A 15,149-nucleotide genomic window follows, 5' to 3' on the forward strand; every position below is an offset into this window, starting at 1 on the left:
TTGTTTCAGTGTGTTGTTCACAAAAAGTACAGAGTAGTTAAGATCAAGGTCAAATCTCCCCGATGTCCTTAACTGGGTAACTACGTAGAATGTTAAAAGTTGTGGTGTGTAACTAAATTAAAGGTGAATTATATAATAATACCATGCATCAATAAAAACTGTGTTACTATATAAAAACTGTATTACTATGAACCGTTTAGCTAATCAGATTTGGCTTTCACATGTGTGGAAGTAATTTTAATGCATACGGTAATCAGTCATATTTACTTATATAATAATCACAAGTGTAATTATTCTTTTATTCATATAATACATTTATTCATTTATTACCCTCAATTACATTTCGTAATGTGTATTTTCCTTATATAGACCATTGAAGTTATTATTCTCCTGTTGGGTTCTTGTGTGAGGTCAGGCTGGCCACTTTTCTTCCAGACTCGTGATATGGGGAAAGGTTGAGACTGATGGGCAGCTGCTAGATACAAACAGTTTAGAAAATATCAGCCTGTTTGGGTGAGACAATAAGAGAGCGGGCGCCTTCTAGTCTCCCTTCTCCTTTTTATCAGTTTAGAGACTGGCCTTCAGCTAGGATCAGGTTGAATAAAACTGATGCCGAAGGCAGAGTCCTCTTGACAGCTTCTGGGGTCAGCAAGACAGCTCTGGAACTTGCAAGTATTGCCTGTATTTTATACTTCTCCTGTAATAAACCTCATATCCTTTCACTCATCCCAGACTCTTGGTAATTTTTCTACAACACATGAAAAATAAAGTAGCAGAATTTGGTGTGAATAATTTGGTTATACTGGTAAAATGTTTTATCCATAAATGTGTTTTCTTAATGATTTCTTCGATTTTTGAAGCTTTCAAAAATTACTTAAATTTATTTATAAGTGCATTAAAACGTTGACTTAGCCAAAGACACGATATTTGAATATGTAAGCTTTTCAGTGTATTTTTTCTTAGAAACTTTGTATTGCTATGCCAATTTTGCAATAAGGTTGTATGTGTGTATATATATATATATATATATATATATATATATACATGCACACATTATAACTTGTCATGGTGGCTGCTCTGCTGGGCTTCCAGTTCATTGATCAGGCTCATTGGCTCCACCTGCAGTTCCCTGATTGCTCCCTTGTCTCACCTGTGCTCTGCTCTAATTAAACCCTCTCCAGTCTTTGCTTCTCTGCCAGATGGTCAACTGCTCTTGCCTTGTTGATATTCAGCCTTGCTTCGTGTTCCTGATTTCCTGTCTTTGACCCAGTTACACCACGGATTTCTCTTGCCTGACCCTCATCGGATTATCATGCCCAAAGTCTACCTGGATATCGAACCCTGTTTTGGACCAACCACGGATTCTGGCCTGCCCCGGATAAGTCGTCTCTTTCCTGCCACTCTGTGTATGACCTCTGCCTGGCCACGCTGTTTGGATATTGGATTGATGCCCTTATATTCGGAGCTTTTGCAGATTCATGAATGCCACAGTCTTCCTGGATCCTCCCTCCTCGTCCTGTCAGACTGTTCCAGTTTCCCGGCATTTCCACCTGTACAATAAATTACTTTTGCCTTATCCTACTCCTGTTGTAGTTTGAATTATCGGGTCCTCTGGGAAAACCCTTACAATAACTGTCAGATGATTTAAAATTTTTAATCAGATTAATCACAGCTTTCAAATTGATCATGATTAATCACCATTCACAACTATACCTGAAATATGTATTAACAGCATGAGCCCATGCTACAGTATTTACTGTTAATTGACATTCCCTTGGGTAAATGTGAGATGTTCAAGGGTCAGTAAATGCAGCATGTAATGCATGCTGTTCTTTTCTAGACCCGCCCCTGCATAGCTGAAGTATAAACCCTGTCTACTACCAGCAGCTACTGTGTTAGAGAAGGTCCTGCCAACAACAACACTTTAAGGTAAATATGTGAAAGTGTGAACCATGAACCGCTAGTTTTCTCCTTCTCAGCTGAACAAGAAACAAAACTCAATAAAAGAGAAAAACTGATCAGCTGTCACTGACAGCCGTCATGATTTACGGAACAACAGGAGGAAGCAGCTGCTGCACAAACAGACAACCAGAGATCCTCTAGAGCAGCCATGTTGGTGCAAAATGCAGAATAAGTTTAGAAAATAACGTTGAAAACGTGCAGGTGGCTAATGTTTTCCATCCCGCCTCTCCAAAAATAAAATAAAAAAAAATTTATTTAAAAAACAAAACAAAAAAAAAAAAACATGGCAGCTGCCTCCATTTTCACTACGGTGTCTCTGAATGGACAAACAACTCAGTGTGTGACGCTTAAAACTGCAGAAGCAGCTTGGTTTGATAGGAGCTAGAGCACCGTTTGGGATAAATAACGCCTTAAAAGCACCATAGAAATGTACAGAGGCTACAGCTCCTCAGTGCTGAGGCCTAGGTTCAAATCCTGGCCTGAGGCCCTTTGTTGCATGTCATTCCCCACTCCGACCCATCTTTCCTGTCCTGATACTGTTAAAATAAAAGGCCAACAGAGCCCAAAAATCCTTAAAAAAAAAACAACTGAAAAAAAACAACAAAACTACATAGACAGTACACCTGCAGGGCACTCGTCACTGCACCTGATGGTGCGCTCAATTTGACTCAGAGCTCGGATCTGAGAATGACGCCACATCCCGGCTAAGAGCGTTCTTGTTGACAAAGTCAGAGAAAATGTACAAAACCAATATGTACGGCAGTAGAAAACTCTTTATTTTGCTCGCGCTGTCTGTTTACAGATTATTGAACCAGTCAACCAGTGTGTGGAAATTACCACAGAAGAAGATGAAAGATGCCGAAGGTAAAGCATGACTTCACATAACAAAAACTGGGAATATGTTTTTGTTGTTTCCCAGGTGTGCAACTTGTTTTCATTTAGTGTAGATAACGTTTATGCAGGATAAACCATTGATTTGTTGGGCAGCCATCTTTACTGGTGAAGTCAGGGTTGGTGAGTTTGCTCCGACTTTCCGAGTTGGATATCCGACTTCGAAGGGTGTTCGTGTTGTATTTCTGACTGGAAGCAAAAAAAATCCTACTTCCGAGTACAACTGAAATGCACCATGAGGCCACTGGATCCACTAACACATGACATCACCTTTATGGCTGGAAGAAGTTTGGCCACTAGCGGCCACCATACATTCAATACTGTGCTATACCCATGTTTACCACTAGATGGCAGTATTTCTTACACCCTGGACCTTGAAGCAAAATTTCCCTTATTTTAGCCAAGTTGGGTTCCAGGTAAAGTTTCCAAACAAAGACCAAAAATACCTCCCAGAAGGCAGAGTTACCTTGTGTACAAATGTTTGATTCAGTTTACTGGAACATTTACTTTTGCTGACATAGATGTCACCAATCAGCATGCTGCTGTTAAGTGGGTTAAATATCAGGTGTTGCTTTTTGGAGCAGTTGCAGCAGCTTGGCAGCATCAAACATCCCTGCACACACTGTGTGTTCCAGCTGTCTTTGTTTTTAGAAGGAATTTTTGCAGAAAATGATTCAGTGACCTGGTTTTTCTAACAGAGAACTCGTAAGTTACAGATGACCCCGAGATTGCAGATTTAAATATGACTGGCCCAGTTCCACCTGTAGTCCACTGTGGTCTTTATTAAAAATCTATTAAGTTTCTAGTGTAAATAAAACCTAGTTGTTGTTGTGGATTATTAGATGTTACATTGGCGTTGCACATGATTGCATCAAATTGTGATTTAATTTAATTTAATTAAATGATTATGGTGCACGCTCACCTATAAAAAATTAAAGTTTGGAGTTAATTTCTCTTCAGCATGGCATCTTTTCGACCAGCCTTCCGCTGGGATGGCGGACAGGGCGAACAGCTTCTGTTAGGTGTTCTTCAACTTGCCCCGAATTGTATTGGAAACTTACTTTCCTGAAAGCTGAGGTCGGGTATAATTACTAAGTCTTCATAGTACATGACTGGAGCTGGACTATTTAACACTGAATTGCTATGCGTACTTTTTATGACCATAATAGTAATGAAGAAAGCCGATGCTAAGCTAACCACAGAGCTGCAACTGTTACCGAACACGTATGACCATGATTACTCCCTGATGGAAGTCCCGATTAACAACAACATGAAGAGAAAACCCTCTCCTGCTACTCCTACAAAGGCTTCAGCTCCACCTTTAAAGATGAAAACCGTGCAGGAAGCCGCTGTCATGTCGGCTGAGGCGCTCGTTGCTGCACTTAATAAACTGTCCTCCAAGATGGACGACTTCGGACACCAGCTTAAACTCCGTTTTGGTGGCGAATGTCTCTCGACTGGTGGAAATGAACGCTGCGGAGATAAAAGAATGCAAGACCAAGATTAAGGAAACGGAAAAAGAAAAACCACAGATTGTCAAGAAAAACAAAGAGCTGAAAGAAAAAAGGCAGAGCTGGGCGGTATAAGAGACGGTGGAACTAAAAATCCAGGGTCTAAAAGAAAAAGATGATGAAAACATCCGCGACACTGTGCTTGATGTCCTCTCCAAGATTGCACCGCAATGGGCTGAGAAGATGGACATGGTGGTGGATTCCACTCACCAGCTGGGAAGAAAGGAGGAGGGCAGACACGTCACGTCATCGTACAGTTCGTCATGAGACACGACACAGATGCTTTCTAGAGAATGTCTAAAAACTAAGACGTGGAAAGACCTGGGGATTCTCTTTAAGCACGACTTCTCTAAGGCCGACAGAGAGGCTCGAGCAGCGGCCTGGCCAAAGATGGAGGGAAGAAGGTCTACTCCAGAGGTCATGTGGGCTACATCAGTGGGAACAGGCTGGTTCTGGATCAAGCTGACTAAAGTAGAAAGGGGGGAAATTAAAGCTAAACTAGCTATATTTTGGCTGCACATTTAAGGTGCTGTTTTCAAAATAGTTGTGTTCATTTTAAAATGTTCTTTCTTCTACAAAGAAAGTGTGAGTTTGACCTTTGTTAAGGAGTTAAAGCCACAGTTCTAAAGGTCTCCAACTAAAAGTACTATTTGAGAAACCGTGTAGGGAACAGAGTTAAATGTCCTTGTTCCCTTGATAAAAGATTGATTGCATTTAACAATTTAAGTTAAACTCTCAGCCTTATGAGTGAAATAATTAAGGGCTTTGTTAATACTTGGTTCTAACACCAGCTTCTTCAGGTTCATCTCTTGTATATTTATGTCTTCGTTATTTTCTGTGTGTTCTTATGTGTCACTCAATGCTAGGGGTCTGTAGTAGAAATCTACTTTTCTATTTTGTAAAAACCAAAAAGCTCAATGCTATCTTCTTCAAGAAACCCATTCAAATGGAAATGAAGGAAAAGTCTGGTCCAATCAGTGGGGCGGTAAAATATACTTTAGTCATGGTAGCGACAGATCAGCAGGTGTGGCCATACTTCTGAACAACTTTCCAGGAGAGATGATTATTACAAAGAATGACGAACTTGGATAATTGATGTCTTTCATATTGATGAAAATGTTATTATCTTGGTGAATGTGTATGGGTACAAAACTTTGCCACACAAAACAAACTAATGCTGTCAGAATTAGCCAGTTCTAATAAAAAACTAATTCAGAGACCCAACCCCAAACCTCATAGTTTGGTGACTTTAATATTGTGGAAGATGAACGGCTCGATAGATTTCCATCGGCATTTCAGAGTCACCACTACAATCCAACCCTCCTCAGTTTCTGTAGAGCTTTAAATGTAGATATTCCTGATGAACAAGCCTTTACTTGGCTCAGACCTGATGGCACAGCTAAATCGAGATGAGACTTTTAGTTGTTGTCAGAAAAAAGACAAAACTGTTTTTCCAAAGTTAACATTTCTGCTGCACCACTAACAGATCATTGCATGATTAAACTCACTATTCAGCCTCGTAATATTTGTCCCAAAAATAAAGGTTACTGGAAGTTTCATTCTAAACTCCTCAATGATGAACAAAACTGTCATAAAATTGTTACTGCAATTAACAAAATTAGCAATCGTGTGCACTTTACTACACACGGCACATTTCGTTAACACACGGTAAACGACTGAGCCGGGATGGTGAACAAAAGGAGACAGAAATGATAAAAGAAATCGCCTCTATTTGTCACAAGTCTGTACAAAATGAAAATGATAAACAAAAGCTCCTTTTATTACAGTCCTCTCTGGACAATATTTACACCACTAAGGCCAACGGTGCAGATATAAGGTCAAGAGCGAAATGGGTCGAGGAAGGAGAAAGAAGTTCAGCATATTTCTGCAGACTGGAGAAAAAAATGCAAGAATGAAATGCTGTAAAATCACTGCTTATTAATGACAAAGAGTCCACAGAGCCTAAGGAAATGACAGGAGAAATCTTTAAATTCTACAGGGAGTTGTTCTCCTCCTCTTACTCTCCCCATGATGCTGAGGCCTTTTTTGACCACATTAAACATCTGGTTCCCAAGGTGGACGATGCCATCAGAGAGCTTTGTGAAGCCGAAATCACCATGGAAGAAGCAGAAAGAGCCATGAGTTGTTTATCTTTGGATAAATCTCCAGGTTCAGATGGTCTGACTTAATTTTTTCTGGAAACACCTTAAAGATCTCTTCTTTCCTGTACTGAAAGAAATACCTGCACTCTACCGACCACCATGAAAAGAGGTATCATCACGCTCATCCCTAAACCCAGAAAACACTCTAGACTGGTCGACAGCTTAAGGCCGATAATCTGCTCAATAATGATGATAAAATCTTGACTCGTATATATGCCTCCAGACTGAAAACTGGCATGCCTCAGATTATCTCAGTTGGGCTCCGTCTTGTACTTGATCTGCTAGACTATAATTATTTAATTCATGACGAGGGCTTTAAATTGTTTTTAGATTTCTTTAAAGCCTTCGATACTATTGAACATGATTTTATGTTTCGCACTTTAGAATTATTTGGTTTTGGACCCAAATTTATAAATTTAAACAGAACTCTGTACAAAGATACGAACAGTGTACTTTCGTTACCTCATGGCACTTCTTCTAGACTTGCTACCAACAAAGGAATGAAACAAGGCTGTCCCTTTTCTCCTTTACTTTTAATCGCTGCAGCAGAACTGTTATCAATACATATAAAAACTTAGACTTTGGGAAACTTAATATTTTAGGTAAACAGCTGGGTATTACCCGGCTAGCCGATGACACGGCCATATTCGTGAAGGATGTCTGACAAATCCCAGAAATCCTTCAATCAATTGGCTTTTATTCCTCAGGTCTGAAGCTAAATCTCAAACATGTGAATTATTGCCAATACATGATTCCTCTCAAACCGTTATCCACAACATCCCAGTTAAGTCGGTAGTGAGATGCCTCTGTGTTTACGTCAGTAAAGATACTAAATTAATGGAGGAAGAACATTTCTGGAAAACTCTAAATAAAAGTAAAGTCAGCTTAAATGTGTGGTCACAGCGTGATATTTCCATTTTCGGCAGAGTTTTCCTCACAAAAATGGAACGTCTTTCATGATTTATCCATCCAGCAATTCTACGCAATTAAAGCTATAAACCAGGATAATTTTAACTATAAGGGAAAAACAAGACACACCATGTCAGGAAAAGTAGAATGATCACAGAGTGTGAGGACGGAGGAATTAAAGCACTATATTTTGAATGCTTAGATGGTACAATGGAAATTAATTGGCTTAGATCTTTCCTGAAGAATAAAAATAGCTTTTGGTATCATATTCCCTCAAAAATCTTTATGGAATTAGGAGGTATTTATTTCCTTTAAAAATGTGATTATGATCTTAAGAAATTGCCCATCCACCGTTAAACTATTCATCATCAAGTCTTACTAAACTACGAAATGATATTCAAACACAACTATAGTCCCCACAACACCCCAATCTGGAACGATACGTGTTATTTATCCCTGTTAGTTATCCCTTATCAGCTGGAGGAAACATGATCTCTAAGTATTTTACAAAAGACAAACTGGGCAAACTAAGGTATAAATATATAAAATTCCCTGTCGCTCCAAAAGTAAAGGAGCTTCACTTCAAAATTATTAGTGACATCTACCCCCCAAAGAATTTTTCAGACTTGGATTTGGTTATGAAGAGAACGACTGAACCTTTTGTTAAAATGAGATTGAGACAGCTGATCACTTGTTTTTTGATTGAATAATCGTGAATGGTTTCTGGGAAGACTTCCTTTTCTGGTGCTTCTCTAAATTCTCTGCCTAATTTGGATAAAAAGTTTTATTTGGTGCAATTCTGATGGACAGTTTGCATGATCTTGCGTGTTGTTATGTGTTGTTATTACCTGGGAAATTTTTCATTCACAAAACTAAATATTTGAAAACAAAACCAATTTTTAATGTTTTCCATAAAGAACTATGTATTTTCTTTAAATCATTTTAATTTATGAAGAAGAAAAATGGCATAAAATTGTATAATTTTGTACAGGACTGTAAACTCAATGAAAACCCCTAGTATATGAGTGTTTGTGTGTGTGTGTTTGTGTGTGTGTGTGTGTGTGTTTTGTTGATTTGTGTAATCATTATGGTCCATGTATCTTTGTTTTCAGTATATGTATTTAAATGTTGTTGCTGTAATGTCTCTGCTGCAAGTTAATAAAGTTAAGAAAAAAAAAAAAAACCTTTGCGACGCTTTCTTTTTGCGTCACATCCTGTTTACAGACTCCTAAAGAGAGCGGAAGTGAGGCACTAATGTGTGCGGCTCATCTTTTGACTTGGAAATCAGCGCTTTTTGCGCAGCCGCAGTGGTCCCAGGCGTGAAACGCGAAGGTGACCTCCTCTCCCGCGCTTGTTACCGGCTCCTCGCGCGCTCTTCTGGTTGTTCCTTCAGGCATGGACAACTTTGATAATTTCAGTGCTTCGGAGAAAGCGGAAGCGACGGAGCTCCAGAGGCTGATCGCTGCAGAGCAGCAGAAAGCTCAGTTCCAGGCTCAGGTAGGTACCAGGCACGCGGCGTCAGGCCGCATGGAGACCTCCACTCACCTGGAGACCAGCCTGTTCTCTACGTCACTGCTTCTTAATCTTTTTGGACATCCCACCCCCTGTAGAATAATTTTTTAAGCCAAGTATCTCCTAATCCAGGGGTGTCGATGTACATTTTAGTCCAGGGGCCACAAACAGAACAATCTGGCGTCCAGTGGGCGGGGCCAGTAAAATAAGCTGTACGTTTTTATTTTAGTGTAAAGAAGTACAAGTACAAGAAGCTGCAATTTTGGAGAAAACTTAGAAGTTTCAACCTTATTTTGACTCAGGTACACATTTACATCATTTTCCTATTTGTTTTTATTTGATTTTTTAATATATATATATATATATATATATATATATATATATATATATATATATATATATATGTGTGTGTGTGTGTGTGAGTGTGTGTATATATATATATATATATATATTAACAATATTTAATATTAACAAATTTTCCACGACGGTCCATGTGATATAACACCTTCTTTCAAGCTTTGGATTTGGAAAAATATTTATACTAAAATGGGTCAAATTTATATAACTAAAATAAAATTGTTAACTTGATACCTACTAAATATATATTAAATTATATACATGATATTTATCATATATAAATATATTTATTATTATTATTATCAGGAACTTTTCCAGCTCTAGAAGTTATTTTAAATCTACATCATACGTGTACATTTCCACATGTGTGTAGTAATCCTGACCACCTGAACTGACTCACCTCAGAAGTCAGAAAGATGGAAAAGAGGGAACATGTTCTCCTCCTGCCTCGGAAATGTTTTATGTTTAAACAAACAATGAAACCTCACCAGGACACGTTTGAGATTACAGTTACTTTAATTAAACAATGTCTCATCCCACGGGCCAGACTGGACCGTCTGGCAGGCCTGTTTTGGTCCCTGGGCCTTATGGTTGACACCCCTGATTAAACCACCGTTAACTACACCCATCTGGTCTAAGTTTTGTTCGTCCTGCAGCCGTTCCTCCTTCATGTTGGACGTGTCCATCGCCTCCTGACCTGCCTCTGGTTCTTGCTTCCAGGTGCACAGTTTCACCGACGTCTGCTGGGACAAGTGTGTGGACACTCCAGGCTCCAAGCTGGACCACCGGACCGAGACGTGCCTGGTGAGCTGCGTGGAGAGATTCATCGACACCACCCTGACCATCACCAACCGCTTCACACAGATGGTGCAGAAGGGAGCACATTGATGATGGACTTTCATGGGACTTTCAGTTTTTTGTTTTTCTACCAGGTTGACTGAGATGACATGAAGAGGACTGTGTGATCTTTAGCTGGTGGTGTTTGGGGGGTGGTAACCATGGAAACGCCCCATGGTTCTGGATGTGAATGTGAAAGTCCTGTAAGGGGATTTTATTAAACCGCCATGTGTAGCCTGTCTCTGGTTCTGTGTGAGATCTCTGCAGAAGTCCGAAGAGAAACAGCTGAACCCAGTTTCCCTCTGAAAAGGAATTCAGGTCTTTAAATATTCTCATCTGTCCATTGTTTTCTGGCACAAAGTTTCAGAAGCATTTATAATCTAGAGTAAAGAACATCAGTGTCTTTCTAAAGAAAAGAAATGATCTAGTGAGAAGAATGAGAAATAAAATGTTTCCAGTTGGAGCCTCCATCCGTTTCTCTGACTGCAGGTTGAATTATTTCATATGTGACATTCTCAGGAATTAATGTTTAATTTTAACTCGACTTTATTTCTTCTTTTTCTGTCTTACATCTTTTTTCTTGAACAGTATTAAAATTTGGTTTTGTTCTCCAGCAGAGAAACAATTCAACGTAATTCAGAGCCTTCTAGTACCGGGTCGTCCTCTTCATCAGGTCCGCCTTCTAGTACCGGGTCGTCCTCTTCATCAGGTCCGCCTTCTAGTACCGGGTCGTCCTCTTCATCAGGTCCGCCTTCTAGTACCGGGTCGTCCTCTTCATCAGGACCTTCTAGTACCGGGTCGTCCTCTTCATCAGGTCCACCTTCTAGTACCGGGTCGTCCTCTTCATCAGGACCTTCTAGTACCGGGTCGTCCTCTTCATCAGGACCTTCTAGTACCGGGTCGTCCTCTTCATCAGGACTTTCTAGTACCGGGTCGTCCTCTTCATCAGGACCTTCTAGTACCGGGTCGTCCTCTTCATCAGGTCCACCTTCTAGTACCGGGTCGTCCTCTTCATCAGGACTTTCTAGTACCGGGTCGTCCTCTTCATCAGGACTTTCTAGTACCGGGTCGTCCTCTTCATCAGGACCTTCTAGTACCGGGTTGTCCTCTTCATCAGGTCCACCTTCTACTACCGGGTTGTCCTCTTCATCAGGTCCACCTTCTACTACCGGGTCGTCCTCTTCATCAGGACCACCTTCTAGTACCGGGTCGTCCTCTTCATCAGGTCCACCTTCTAGTACTGGGTTGGACCTTTGTAATACTGGTGTGATAGATGAAGCAGGTGGTGGAAACCTTCCTCAGAGGTTTTCTCCATATTTACATGACAGCATCACACAGTTGCTGCAGGTTTGTCGGCTGCATCCATGATGAGAATCTCCCGTTCCACCACATCCCAAAGCTGCTCTACTGGACTGAGATCTGGTGGCTGTGGAGGCCGTTGGAGTCCAGTGAACTCATCGTCATGTTCTAGAAAGCAGGTGGAGATGATCTGAGCTTTGTGACATGGTGCATTATCCTGCTGGAAGTAGCATCAGAAGATGCTCCACTGTGGTCATAAAGGGATGGACATGGTCAGCAACAATACTCAGGTAGGCTGTGCTGGTTAAACCAGGCCACGTTGGTACTAAGGGGCCCAAAGTGGACCAAGAAAACCTCCCCCCACCATTACACCAGCAGCAGCTTGAAGCGTTGATCCAAGGCAGGATGGATCCATGTTTTCATGATGTTTCCAGCAGATTCTCATCAGACCAGCAACGTTTCTCCATCTTCTATTGTCCAGTGTTGGTGAGTGTGTGTGAATTGTAGCCTCACTTTCCTGTTCTTAGCTGGCAGGAGGCACCCGGTGTGTCTTCTGCTGCATCCTGGTCCAGACAACTGCTGCTCTGGATGTTTTCTCTTCTTCAGACCATCTCTGGAAACCCTGGAGATGGTTGTGGGTGGAAATCCCAGTAAATACTCAGACCAACAACCATGCCACGTTCAAAGTCTCTTAAATCCTCTTTCTTCCTCATTCTGATGCTCAGTGTGAATTTCAGCAGGTCGTCTTCACCACGTCTACATGACTACATGCTGCTCTGAGATTGGCTGGTTAGATGTTAGTGTAAAGAGCTGGTGAACAGGTGGAGCTAATAAAGTGGACGGTGAGTTTATATTTTGTACTAAAGCTCTGAAGTGAATTAAAAGTTTGACTTTACTTTGGGCTTTCTGAAAAGATGGACTACTCCATACTAAAGTTAGACATACAAAATACACCACCTGGTTATTTCTTCAACGTGGTTATGATTTTTTTAAAAAGCCTCAGTCAAAACCTTTTAACTTCCCAGTAACGGATTAAGTAGCAGCAGCAAACATGTTTTTTCTGTAGCCTGCACCACCTGCTTGTGTTAAAACATTAAGCAACACGTAGCTTCATGGAAAAGTTTGTTTCTGAGAAAACACTGATGCAAGTCTGTTGCTGAAAAGAAACCCATAGGCACTTCTGCTTTGGGTCAAATGTTAATGCGAAACTTTAGTTTCCTTCTATCAGCAAGTTCCCTGAAACAAAGTTTTGCAACCTACAAAGCTGAGAATTTTACAGATAAAGTTGCTGCCATACATTGTCCCCTGAACACATTTTCATTAACCTTCAGTTTCCTGAAGGTCAACATTAAATTTGTCTGTTGCATGTTCATTTAACCCTTTGATACTGGAGCGTATCTGATAAGACCTTTATGGTTAAAAAAAAAAAGTTTGTTCAACCCCGTTCTGCCCCCTGGTGGATCCCTATTGCACAATATTCCATTTTGTTAAGGGTAACTAAAGACTTCAGATATATGGGGGGAAAAAATATAAATTCTACCATTTTTTTACTACCTTCATTTCCTCCTTTGAAGTTCGTCCTGACAGGTCGGTAGAAGCTGCATTCAGTAGCAGAATGTTTGGATGTGCTGCCGTAAATGAGGCTCCCCTAAAAGCTCCTGACTAAACAGGGCTGTGTCGAGATTAGAGCGCATCAAATCACTAGAAACAGGTAAAAGGTGACAAGCTCTGAGGAGACAATTCCATTTACAGCACTGTATTTGGGATGGGGGGTTAAACCAGAGACCAGAGTGTAAGCAGTCTGAAGCATTTTATTTTCCATCCTAGATCTGGTTTCCAGAGTCCCACAGCAGAGTCGCGCCGCTTCTTGTGGTTCCTGCTCAGTTTGCATAGTGACACTCCACTCTGATGTCTGCACTCTGGCTCCTTATGATGGGACCCTTGCCCAACATCTTGGGTTTGTAGAACAGCTTGAAGGCATAAACAAATCCCTTCTCCCTTATCTAAGGACAGAAGACACCAAGTCTGGTTAACATTGCATTGAAGGAATAGAGATGTGCTTCTAAATGAAGAGCTTCATACCTCCAGTGTGCTGCCGCAGTCATGAAGCTCAGATTCAAAGATCAGCACGTGAGCCGAGGGGTCCACCTCTTTAGCTGGACAGCCTCCGAGTGTGATTTCATCTGGATTTATCAGCGTACCTAGACCCAGCAGGTCCTGACTCACCTCCACCTGCACCCTACTCTCCCCACACCTCACGGCCACCCGGTTTGGCACCACCGGCTGCTGCACTTGGAAATGGAAAGGAAGCTCCTTCACTGGCTCCAATGGATCTTCTGGAAACTTCCATGTGAGCGGTTCTCCTGCAGGCTGGATCCACTTTGAACGGAAGCTGGCAGTCTGCTGAGCGACCCGGCTGGCTCGCTCTCTCTCAGGTTGCATCGCTGGCTTGGCCTCCACTGCTGCAGGAAGCTGCATCTTGGCTGCCCAGTAAGGCGGCGGCACTCTGACGCTGCTGAAGTGAGCCTCGCTCAGCCTGAAACACGCCAGAACCAAGACCAACACAAGCTTCCTGACCTCCATGATCACATGCAGGCGCTCCTCTACACACCCTTTTTAAAGTCCAGCTCCTCCCTCTGGCTCATTAACTAAATCCCAGTCCACACGTGTGTCTGTCACAGCTGCACATCCTCCACTCATCACTCAGTCCCAGAGCTGCACTGGTGTTCCTGGACTGGTGTTACTGGACTGGTGTTACTGGACTGGTGTTATTGGACTGGTGTTACTGGTGGAGGAACTTCTCAAACCCATTTTGCTGGAGTAGGAAAACTACAAACACTTCAATGCAGGTAAAAATATTCAGAAAACAAACAAAAATGTCCAAGTATAAGTGGAAGTGTATTTGGTGAAATTTGAATTTATTTACTTTGCTGATTGTTTTTTTTTTTTTTTTTTTTTTTTTAATTTAGTTTTTATTTGAGAATGTTTTATGAAAATTTGACAAAGAAAATAAAACAGACATTAATATGAACACAAAACAGAGGGTGTACCTAGGGTTCCATAAAAAAGAATATATGAATAATAAAATAAAATCAAAATAATAAAGTCAGAATAAACATGATAGTACAGATAATATAGAAAGTTATACAAATTCTGGACGCCGACACATAATGTATCTTTTCCATTTATCCCAAATCTTGTAAAATTTCTCAGACTGAAATCTACTAGAGAACGTTATTCTTTCCACAATGAACAAACCGTATACAATCTGGTGCCAGTCGTCCAGAGCTGGGGCATTTGAGCTTAACCATTTCTTTGTGATAGCTTTTCGCACAGCCAAATTTAAGATACCAAACAGGCATCTAGTCTCTCTGTCTGTGCATACTGAGTGTAAAAGTTCAAAGAAAAGTTCATCCCAGTTAAAATTTGCATGTCCAGAATCACTTCCAACTCAGAGTCATCATAATCCAAAAGTAGGGCATGACCAAAACAGGTGAAGATGTTTTACTCCTTGAGCCCCACAGTTTCTCCAGCAGCTGGAGGAGCCTGAATAATGTTTACTTTGTGCAGGAGTAAGAAAGTATCTACTGAGACTCTTTCAGCCAAAACATCTCCATATATTAGAACTAGAGATTTTCCACTGAAATGCACACAGCTGAAACCAACATCATTAGAGATTACCACATTTGTTACCCTGTCCCATTTTTGT

The 15,149-nt window shown here is 41.0% G+C and overlaps 2 protein-coding genes across 2 annotated transcripts; one reads left to right on the top strand and one right to left on the bottom strand.

The window, feature by feature from the left end:
* The first annotated feature begins 8,695 nt into the window (after nucleotides 1-8,695).
* On the top strand, nucleotides 8,696-10,380 carry timm8b (translocase of inner mitochondrial membrane 8 homolog B (yeast)). The gene is made up of 2 exons (XM_041993785.1): nucleotides 8,696-8,932; nucleotides 10,025-10,380. Exons 1-2 carry the CDS (start codon nucleotides 8,831-8,833, stop codon nucleotides 10,190-10,192), a joined length of 270 nt encoding a protein of 89 aa, XP_041849719.1. The 5' UTR covers nucleotides 8,696-8,830; the 3' UTR covers nucleotides 10,193-10,380.
* A 2,853-nt stretch (nucleotides 10,381-13,233) lies between these two features.
* Nucleotides 13,234-14,023, bottom strand: LOC121646065. The gene is made up of 2 exons (XM_041994950.1): nucleotides 13,523-14,023; nucleotides 13,234-13,443 (listed from the first exon to the last, which is right to left on the bottom strand). The coding sequence occupies exons 1-2, from the start codon at nucleotides 14,021-14,023 to the stop codon at nucleotides 13,321-13,323; spliced, it is 624 nt and encodes a 207-aa protein (XP_041850884.1). The 3' UTR covers nucleotides 13,234-13,320.
* Between the last annotated feature and the right edge of the window lie 1,126 nt (nucleotides 14,024-15,149).

This window comes from Melanotaenia boesemani, chromosome 9 (genome assembly GCF_017639745.1).
Source record: "Melanotaenia boesemani isolate fMelBoe1 chromosome 9, fMelBoe1.pri, whole genome shotgun sequence".
Classification (NCBI taxonomy): Eukaryota; Metazoa; Chordata; class Actinopteri; order Atheriniformes; family Melanotaeniidae; genus Melanotaenia; species Melanotaenia boesemani.

Excerpts from the sequence above, each read along its gene's own strand:
- timm8b (XM_041993785.1), top strand. The coding sequence starts at position 8,831 with ATGGACAACTTTGATAATTTCAGTGCTTCGGAGAAAGCGGAAGCGACG. Across the intron at positions 8,933-10,024 it reads AAGCTCAGTTCCAGGCTCAG|GTGCACAGTTTCACCGACGT; the intron begins GTAGGTACCAGG and ends TCTTGCTTCCAG.
- LOC121646065 (XM_041994950.1), bottom strand. The coding sequence starts at position 14,023 with ATGGAGGTCAGGAAGCTTGTGTTGGTCTTGGTTCTGGCGTGTTTCAGG. Across the intron at positions 13,444-13,522 it reads ACTGCGGCAGCACACTGGAG|ATAAGGGAGAAGGGATTTGT; the intron begins GTATGAAGCTCT and ends TTCTGTCCTTAG.